This window comes from Olea europaea, chromosome 18 (assembly GCF_002742605.1).
Source record: "Olea europaea var. sylvestris chromosome 18, O_europaea_v1, whole genome shotgun sequence".
Classification (NCBI taxonomy): Eukaryota; Viridiplantae; Streptophyta; class Magnoliopsida; order Lamiales; family Oleaceae; genus Olea; species Olea europaea.
In genome coordinates this window covers 30176205-30186309 of record NC_036254.1, presented here as the reverse complement: position 1 = coordinate 30186309, position 10105 = coordinate 30176205, and the positions used below count along the sequence as shown (strand labels likewise).

The 10105-nt window shown below is 34.6% G+C and overlaps 2 protein-coding genes across 2 annotated transcripts; one reads left to right on the top strand and one right to left on the bottom strand.

Annotated features, from left to right (window-relative positions):
- Positions 1 to 2167: 2167 nt before the first annotated feature.
- On the top strand, positions 2168 to 8066 carry LOC111368118 (peroxisomal membrane protein PEX14). Its single transcript, XM_022989335.1, has 14 exons — positions 2168 to 2340; positions 2434 to 2520; positions 3705 to 3949; positions 4082 to 4130; positions 4255 to 4433; positions 4611 to 4803; positions 4935 to 5024; positions 5984 to 6051; positions 6181 to 6223; positions 6310 to 6377; positions 6726 to 6770; positions 6865 to 6933; positions 7162 to 7566; positions 7651 to 8066. Exons 2-14 carry the CDS (start codon positions 2463 to 2465, stop codon positions 7723 to 7725), a joined length of 1587 nt encoding a protein of 528 aa, XP_022845103.1. The 5' UTR covers positions 2168 to 2340; positions 2434 to 2462; the 3' UTR covers positions 7726 to 8066.
- A 1241-nt stretch (positions 8067 to 9307) lies between these two features.
- On the bottom strand, positions 9308 to 10099 carry LOC111366569. The gene has a single exon (XM_022987296.1). The coding sequence runs from the start codon at positions 9889 to 9891 to the stop codon at positions 9466 to 9468; it is 426 nt and encodes a 141-aa protein (XP_022843064.1). The 5' UTR covers positions 9892 to 10099; the 3' UTR covers positions 9308 to 9465.
- Positions 10100 to 10105: the final 6 nt, after the last annotated feature.

The following is a 10105-nucleotide window of genomic DNA, read 5'->3' as shown; positions in this document are numbered from 1 at the left end:
AATCTGACAAATAGTGAAATTTTGATACAGCTTGTGCCTTCCATATGTCATAATAGGGATTTGTTTGAAACATATGAAACGGTAACACAAGATGTTGTTGTCATGAGGGTAACAACAAACTTTGTTGGATTGAAATCAGTGAATGAAACATGTAGAAAACTTGATCACATTCAACATATTTCGGACTTTGAAAAAAATTCTTGTTTTATTGAATACCCTTGATTCAAAAGGACACACGTTTTTTGGAGGAGGTGGAGTTGTGAGGGTTTGGAAGGTGTTCATATTTTATTGGAGGGGCAAAAGAGGTCCCAATTATACATCTTGTGAGGTTAGATAGAATTTGTAAATACTATTCAATCAAGTTTATAGGATATGGGTAATTCCGCTTTGCCATCATTACCTGTGGTTCGATCTTATTCAACTGTTAGAGATAGACCCATTGAAAATAGGTATGTGGATGTTGATTCAATTGCATATATTTTTAGCGTTTTTGAAGGTGTTGAGACTAGCCAAATGCCTTCTATAAAAGCATTGGAAGTAGATCCTACTATAGGGAGTGCTTCAACACTGGTTGAAGAATTGGGGAAATTGATATTTGGGTTCATGTATCCGTGTTGGATACCATAGAAAAGGGAAGAGTATTTTTATGTTGAAAAAAATTTGGTTCTTATTGAAGAGTTCAACTTTTTCGTTATAGTTGAATTTATTTTTCCTGGTGGATAAATTTTAGAGCTTCGTTTGTTGTATTGGAATTTATGTCAAGGTAGAGATTATTAGATTTTTTACCGAAATTGGGTTGGATTTTTTTTTTCTCGAAAATTTCTTTTTTTTTATTCCATGCACTTTTGTTGGAAAAAAATATCATTTCCTTCATTCCACGTGTTTTTATTGGAAAAATGTTGTTTCCTTTATTTCACTTTTTTTTATAGTATTTCTATCTTTAAAAATATTGTTAGGGTTTTGATATCCCTACTCTTCTTTACTAGTTGAATTATTACTGAAATATGGCACAATTATTCTCTTTGTTTTCTTCATATTAGATAATTGAATAAAATATTCCATTCTTCTACAAATTAGTTCTTTGCCTTTTATCTCGTCGTTTGTTTGCGATCATATACTTCATATTGTGTTATATATATTGCCTCAATAGATTTCATTTCCCAACAAAATGTCATTATACGACAAGATCAAGTTTCAAGTTTTTACAAGTTCAAGTGAAGTTTGGACATAAAGAAGCGTAAAACTTAGCTAGACAGTAGGTCAAGCTTCAGGCTAAACAACAACAAAATTCAAGAACGAAGCGAGTTCAGTGTGAGTGCCCAAAAAAAAAAAAATGAAACCAAATTTAGATTATCTTTTGAGAAAGAGCTCAATTGATAAAATTGTTGTCAAGTAAAAAATTCCTCATTATCAAATTTTACGTAACTATTCAGTTATTTTTTTTATTTATATTTCTTAAGCCTTAAAGAATTTTAAATAAAATTATTATCTTATTTAGAATTGGGACTGAAATTGTTTACTTGTACCCATTTGACCCCATTTTATAGAAATGAAAATGGTTAGAATAGTGTTTTTTTGAAAAATGAGTGGTTGAAAAAAAAAGAAATATTTTTTATTTACGTGTAATATTATTTTATGAGAAATTGTATTGTTGAAAATATGAGAAAGAAAGATAAAATATAATGGAATGAAAATTAATGGATGTTTTAAATTTATCAAATATTTATTTACTTTTTTTAAAAAACAAAGTGAATTTAATTTATTTACTAAAAAATAACTTTTGAATACATCTACCTATGATTGTCAAGTAACCTTTTTGAGAATAGATATAGCAAAACGTAATTTTTTTGAAGATTACCTGGTCAAAAAGTAAAAAAAAAAAAAGTGTATAGCTTTACTTATGAAATTATTTTATTAAGAGAATATTTGAATATGAACGAGGTATGAGAAAAATAAAATTTTAAAGAATAGGTCAAATAGGACTTAGTCCACAGTTTGACCTCTATTTTTTTAAATGAAAATGAATGAAATATTATTTTTGTTTAAAAATGAGTGGTTGAAAAAAGAAAAAAAATCGATTTACGTGTAATATTATTTTATAAAAAATTGTGTAATTAAAAATAAAATTTAATTCAACGAGGCCAAACGGGGGCTTGGGGAAAAAAATGAACGAAGAAACAAGACAAGAGTGACCAAATAAAGGTCTTTCTTATTTCTCCCCACGAAGGCATAAAATATGAAATTTCCCACTGTAAACTACTTTGGATGAACAAATACAAGATTACAACCACCATCTCCGCCGTCTAGCTTCTCACATCATCAAATTCTCATCTTCATAAGGTAATAATCCTTTAATTTATATTGAATCATCCTTATATTTCCATTCGTTTTCTCTTATATGCTGTTTGATTTTTCCTTTTCTGCGAAATTCAGCTGAGGAAGAGTGGCACTCAACAATCACTATGGCGACGCAATCTGACGCTCCTCCGAATTCAATTGACCAAAAACCGCAAAACCCGGGTGATTTTTCTCTTTGAGTTTGCTTATTTTTCTGCCATTATTTAATATTTTTTAGTAGTTTATAAATTTGATTGATCGGGAATGATTTTACTCCGATTTAACTGTTAGGTTAGATGACCACTTACTGTACGTTGGCCTTGCTTAAAAGCAAAATACGCTGGCCTTTTTTTGGCAATGAGCCAGGCTCATTGTCACTCTTGATGTTGCTCAAAAAAGCGCAAGAAACCAGGCTTTTTTAACCTTTTAAGCAGGGCCAAACACACTAGAGCAAGATGTTTCCCAGAATTAGTTATGTTTGTAACATTATTTATGGGCATTGTTGTAGTATAGTTTCCAGAGTTGAAATGGCTCCAAATATTAAGATCTCCTGCCAAATTCTTTGAATCTATCTATTCGAATTAACAAATGCTGGAGGAGTGATGTAATACTTTCCAAATAATTCCAAAGTATTTAATATTGACTCCCCTGCATCATAATTTTAGTCTATGGAGCGATGTAATTTGTCTCATCTTGAAACCACTGTCGTTTTTCTGACTCTAATGAAGCCACCTGTATTGATCAGGCTATGTTATCCACTGAAAGATGTTCGATAATTTTTAATTCATGATCTCAGAATTGATTCCCCAGAAAATTTCCACTTGTTAAACTTCATAATAGTTTGAGAAATTTTAGTTTGTCACGCGTATAGCTTTGTCTTCTCATGAGGCAAACTTAAAATAGAAAAAAATGCCTTTTTTTGTTACTGCCAGTTTTATAATTAATTTCATATTAAATTATAGCTCCAAGTCCAAAGTAATGGTACTTTGAAACTCATCCAATGAACTGTTGCTTGTCCTGTTTCTCCATTCTAATATTTGCCTTCTGATGTGGTGTACCCTTTGGTATACAACTTGTTCGCACATCATCTTATTTCTATTAAAAAAATCTCAGCCTTTATTCCTAATAAATTTGGAGTTGGCTGCATTTATCCTTTTTAATCAATCCTTTTGGTTAATTGCTACATCTATCGGATATTATCCAATGTCTATAAGTTTCTTAAAACACAGAATTTCTTTATTACTCAGTGTGTTTGAGGGTACACTAGTTAGTTGATGGGCTCCTAGTCGTGTTGTGCATTCAATACATTCATTTTGATGCAGTAATCTTTCTATTTTGAAAATATTGATTTTCAACTTGAACTACAGTTTCACAGGTCACACAACCCACTGTTGATGATGGTCAGAATGCCAAGGTAGAACCTAAAAGGGAGAGTTCTCCATCTTCTGCATTTGTCAACTCAGAACCAATTCGAGAAGGGCAAGTACAAAATGCTGTGAAGTTTCTTTCACATCCAAATGTTAGGGGATCGCCAGTTACTTACAGAAGGTCATTTCTTGAGAGGAAAGGACTCACAAAAGAGGAGATAGATGAAGCCTTCCGTCGTGTTCCTGTAAGTCACCTCCCCCTTTCCTTATCTGGAGCAAAACACCTTATTTTATACTTCTTCATAGAACTTTATGCTATAGCATTTGCTGGCACTCAGAAGCTGTAACTAATGGTCTCGCTATTTTATAATTGACAGGATCCAACCCCAGCTGTTACAACTACACAGCAGGTTGCCACAAGTCATGGTAAGAAATATTTCTGTTTGCTTGAGTTCTACAACGTGCCATATTGATTCTGAAAACAAGACCTAGATTGGATAATCCTTGCCTAATTATTTTCTGTTCTTGCTGGTCATTCATGTTAAAACAGATGCACACGTAAAAGCTCCATCAAATATTCAACAGCAGGCTCCAATACAAACTCTGCAGTCTACACCTGCAGGCAGCATTTCAACAATTGGTAGGCTCTCTCGCTTTCACTGGTCTCATGCTCTTCTTGGTGTGGGTTTTCTGGCTGTTTCAGGAGCTGGAACAGCAGTACTTTTCAAGGTACAGTCTACTTCTATGATGCTATTAATTTTAGATGTTCTCTTTTGAATGCATGAACTTTGACAAATTATTTTTTTCATTGTATTGTGCTTTTACTTTTATAGGAAGTTTTCTTCCATTCAAATGTTATAATATTCACTATGTCATCTTACATATATGCTGTATGTGTTTGTGTAGAATGCAATATTTCCCAGGTTGAAGTCTTGGATTCGCAAGGTTGTATTGGAGGAAGAAGAAGAGGGTCTGCAAAAGAAATACGAAGTGAAGCCAAGTTTAGCAGAAGAAGCCGCAGCTGCTGCAAAAGCTGCAGCCGCTGCAGCAGCAGATGTAGCTCGGACAAGCCAGGAGATATTGATATCAAAAACAGAAGGTAGGGTGTTAGTGATGGCCACATATTGGTCAACAGTCTCGATATATATCTGTTTTATTCTATATTTTATTTCCTTCACTTGTGAGTTAATTTGTAATGATCATGATTTGACTTGTTCACGTTCTTGTCAGAGAAGAGATGCTTTGAAGAGCTTATCAGTGTGATAAATGTGCAATTAGGTGAGATGAAGTTGATGAGTACTGCTATGCGTAAGTTAGAAGGTAATAAAGAAGTGGCTTTCCGTTCATTTCTCTGAAATTTGTAGCTGTTGGTTTTGCCCTTCTTTTTCTCGTTTAAGCAATAATCCACGATGTGATAGTTTTCCCGTACGTATTTTATTTGTTAGAAATTATATAGCTATGAAAAAGTGTAACATTGTTAACTATGCAAATTCATTATTATATTGGCTTCATGACATAATACTTGTGGAAATTATTATTAAGGGAAGAAGAGAGATTGCACGAATTGATTGCTGTATATCATTTTACTTTCCATCTGCTTTTCCGTCCCACCAAACACACCTAAAAAGAGATAGAAAGACTGATTGGATGATCAACAGGTCATACCACAAAAACCCAAGAAAAAGGTATTTTGACCGAGGTCAAAGGGTTATGTTTGAACCAGGGGTTCTTCCTGTTTCCTGGAAGGCAAATGATTTTTGAAGGAACTGGGCTTAGGTGTGAAACCTAGACCAGTGAAATGACTAATTGACAGTTCAACCAGTTGAACTGGCTGGTTCATTCTGGTTTCTGAAACAATGTTGCTCATGCATAAACGATTGTTTGAACAACAATCAGCAGGATGCCTCGCTTGAAAGCTAATTTCCAGTTTTATTTTTATCTGTCCAGTATTGTGTGAACTGATATCTTCACATATTATTCTCACGGAGAAGTACAATAGCAGGTGCTGTTTAGTTGCATTAGGCTTCCATAACTTGAATTTCTACCGAGGTGCCTTTGTTCCTGATATTCATTCTGTCCAGCTTTCATATTTTGGAATTTTCACCTTGGTTATACATCAGTACGCGTATAAAGAGCCATATATATCTTCCTTTACCATTCCCATCTCTACTTCCAGTTTAGGAGTGTACTTCTCTAGAGTCTTCCTTGTTATCTGCATAACATCCTTTTGTTCACAATGTCAGTCTGTTAACTGATTCTATTTTCTGTATCAATATCAGGTCGAAACCAGGGAAGAATTCCAATGGAGGAACAAGATGATAACAGGATCTCGTGGACTAGTTCAAGGGTGAGCCAATTATTGCTGTGGATTTTTTGTTCATTTTTTCTAGTAATACTGAAGATATAAAAAGCTAATTTTTGATCAATTTCGAGTTCTTGTTGTGATTCTCATTAATATTTGTGCTACATTTTCCAGCAACCTTATGCAAATGGCAAGGTGGATTCTGACTCACGTTCAGGTAGATATTAATTGGTGAATTGCTAGTTCTTTTTTTTTTTGCTTGGCTTGATGATTAATCAACGATCTTTTTAATATTCCATTCAGTGAGATCTTCGTCACCACCTGCATTGGTGGAACCCTCTGTTGCTCCTCACCCTAAGTCGTATATGGAGGTATTTTTTCACACTCCCTTGCTACCTTTGGCATCTCTGGTAAGGTGGACTGGAGAACGTTATTAAATAAGAAAAAGAAGTTAAATGTTTGTTTATTGCACCGTCCAGTAAAATATAATAGCGTACCAAACATGCCACTTAATGTGTTCTGAGGGTATGATCTGTGTGTCTGTGAGCCCAATCTCTCTTTGCTCGTTCTTTGCATTAAAAGTAGCATATGGATTTTTGAGATGCTTCCATGAAACAGTTTTGGCTACCTTTAACATCATAGGATTTCAGTCTCTTCTTGTTTTGTTGACACTTGCAACATAAGATTTTATAATCAAACATGCTCGTAACTATCTGCAGATCATGGCTATGATTCAAAGAGGGGAGAAACCATCCAACATTAGAGTTAGTCCACAAATATTAATCTTGAATTTTGTATGATCAGCTTTCGACTTCTCTAATTTTAATATTTAACCATTTGTATAATCGTTATTCTCAGGAGATCAATGACGCACCACCAAATCCCAACCAACCGGTGCCACTTCCTCGTTTAGCTCCAAGGCCTAAGGTTTGCCTTTCAAGATTACCATTTGTTTCATCATCCCAATTTTTTCTTCCAAGAAATGGGATATTTCAGGCTTTTAACGGTTTTATGAAAACTTCTCCAGTAGCCATATCTGAGCTACTAAAATATGGATTTTTTTATATAAATTTTGATAACATTTGACACAGGCTTTTCGACTTGAGCAGATACATTCTGTTGAGCCCTTCTCTAATATTAATCCCTGTTGAACAGCCTTGGGAGGTTAGTCAAGCTCAGAGAACCTCGACCAATGTTATTCAGTCTCAAGAAAGCAGTAATGGCGTAAGTTACGAGTTCAAAGATAAGCAGGCAAATGGTGATGATGAGGTTCCATGGTGGCAACGGAAAAATGTCAGAATCACGGAAATTGAAGCTGGGGATGAACAGAAATTTGGATCTTCCAATATAACAAGTCATGTTGGACCGGTTCAACGGTTGTGGGTACCTCCCCAGCCACCTCCTGTTGCCATGCCTGAAGCAGCTGCAGCTATTAGACAGCCAAAGAAATTACAGAAAGATGATCAATTGAATGATGAGCAATCAATGGCTCGCTCTTCAGACGTAACTGATGAGTTGCAGAGGTTCACAAAACTGTCTGAATTGGGCGGCAGCGTGGAGGTTAATGGAGGAAATTCCGGGTATAATTCAAGTGAAATACAAAAGGAAGAGGAAAACTCCATTCTCGAGATGTAATTAACCNAGGTTAATGGAGGAAATTCCGGGTATAATTCAAGTGAAATACAAAAGGAAGAGGAAAACTCCATTCTCGAGATGTAATTAACCTAAGAGGTGTTCGGGTTGATCCAAGGGTATTAATTTTGCTGGACGTTGATAATAGTAAATTTAAGAGAACATGTTTGTTGAATCAACCCATCAATAAGGTTTGAGTAATGTTATTTTGTACATAATTGTGTACATAATAGTGCATAGGTAAATGACGTGGAAGGGAGAGAGAGAGTCAGAGAGAAGAAACTCGGTTATTTTAACCCCTCTTTCTTGTCATCTATCTGTATACTGTTATGTAAACAATGATGTGCAAATAGCATTATTCGATTTGAGGTTTTACTATTGCTTTAGCCTACACTTATGATCCATACGTTAAAGCGTTTTATTGTCTATATAGGTTGTTGGCATATGCTCATCAAGTCCAAATCTGTTGTCTCATCTCGACCGCCCCATCGTCTGAACTCTTACCCTAATTATAATTTTAATTTTGTGGTGTTAAAATTTTAGTGGGATATAAACAATTTTTTTTCCTTAAATTTTCTTACACAATGGTCACAGTCAAATTGGGATAACATATATGAGCTTATTTTGCTAATGTTACATCGTGCGCATAGTATGAACGCGACCAAAGTTTCATTCAGAAAATATTTTATTGTACTACTTCAAAACTGACAACGGATTAACGTGTAATCCAATCTAATACAGGTGAAGAGTAGTTTCATATGGCTAATTTATTTTGCAATGTGAAAGCAAAATTTGTGACTAAGAAAATTATATTTTAGAAGACTTTTAAGCCAACTTATTTTAATTCAACCTATTATTTGTCTTGTAAAAGATTTCTAATGCCTTGTCAAGGTTTCAAACGTGGAGCCAATTAGGTTTCTATGATTAGGCAACAAGTTCGTGCTATGTTTTTTTCCTTAACATATACATAAGACGAAAACAAGAAATTAAGAATGTTAGTGAAATGCTAAGGTTAAGATCGACGTTTAGGGTCCTTTTAGCATAATTTTGCTTCTCGTAAAAGAGCTATATTAGGTCAGCTACGTTTAAAAACTCTTCGAATCACACAAAATACTTTTAAAAAATTATTTAAATATATTCAATTGTAATATTCTAATCTCAAAAACAATTTTTGACTTTTTGCATATTGCTTTGAAAGACAAATTTTATACTCCCCTCTCATTTATATAGGATGGTTTTTCTTATTTTATTGCCCCAATTATATAATCCGGTTTGTTTATTGAGATTATTTTGTTTTGTTTTGTTATTAATATACCATTATTTAATTTACCTAGCTATAATCAATTTTTTCCATTTAATCTTGAAGTTTTACAAATATAAATAAGGATAAATTTGGAATGTTTTTGACAAAAAAATACTTTTTCAATAACATTATAAGATTTCTCAATTAGTGTGAAAAACAAAACAAGTCTATATAAGCCCTTGTTTGATTCCCATAATTATAAAACTCTTTTTTTTGTATGATCATTTTTAACCACACATTTACACAATAAAATATTATACATATAACCTCAATTTTGATTTTTATTTTTTAACTATACATTCCCCAAAATAATACTTTTCAAAACTCTTTAAAATGGATATAATGGCCCGCGAACAAGGCTAAATGGGATGGGACGGGACGGAGTATTATTAAGTCAATTTTAAGGTAATGGGTTAGGCATCGAGACCATAATATGGTATAGAAGTGTCAAATATCGAGCCTTGCATAATTGCATCGAAGGGACACTTAAATAGAGTGTAAAGCATGTCTTACTCCAAGGAGGGCTATGCATTTCTACTCAACCAATTTACATTCGCGAACAGCCCCACTAGATCTTTCCTATAGGGTAGGTACGACCTCCGCCGATCACCGCCGTTTCTGCCGTATTGTATCGCCGCCACTTTCACTTTTCCGACACCAACCACCGGCGTTTCTACACCTTTTTTAGTTGTGTCATTTTCCATTTGTTTGCTCGGAGTTGAAATGACCAAAGTACCATGATCGCCATCACTGTGACTCCTGTTCAAAAGGTCTTCAAACGTGCACCTCTTCGTAGAGCCGGTGGAGTTGCTCTTCTTACACTTTCCCTCCTCCGTATCCTTCGGTGGCGGCGATGATGACTTTGGCCTCCACGTGCAGTACTTTTCCGCCTGAACTCCGGCGAGATCATCCATCTCCGATGAGGAAGACGATGTCGTTTCACTCTCCATGAAAAGTTTCCTCAATGGAAGCCTAATCGGAGCCGCCTTAGACGAAGAATCCGAATTTCTGATCAATAACTCTCTATTTAAAACGGGGAAAACCGATCTGATCTGACCGTTGTAGAAGATTTCATCAGCCGAAATCGAAGAAGAAAATTCAGAATCACTTGTCACAAATGCAAACTCAAATTCTTCATCTTCATCATCACCACCATCACAATCA

Bases quoted from the DNA above. Each gene is read 5' to 3' on its own strand.
- LOC111366569 (XM_022987296.1), bottom strand. From the start codon at position 9,891: ATGGAGAGTGAAACGACATCGTCTTCCTCATCGGAGATGGATGATCTC.
- LOC111368118 (XM_022989335.1), top strand. From the start codon at position 2,463: ATGGCGACGCAATCTGACGCTCCTCCGAATTCAATTGACCAAAAACCG. The intron at 2,521-3,704 runs GTGATTTTTCTC...CTTGAACTACAG, and splicing joins CCAAAAACCGCAAAACCCGG to TTTCACAGGTCACACAACCC. The intron at 4,804-4,934 runs GTAGGGTGTTAG...CGTTCTTGTCAG, and splicing joins ATTGATATCAAAAACAGAAG to AGAAGAGATGCTTTGAAGAG.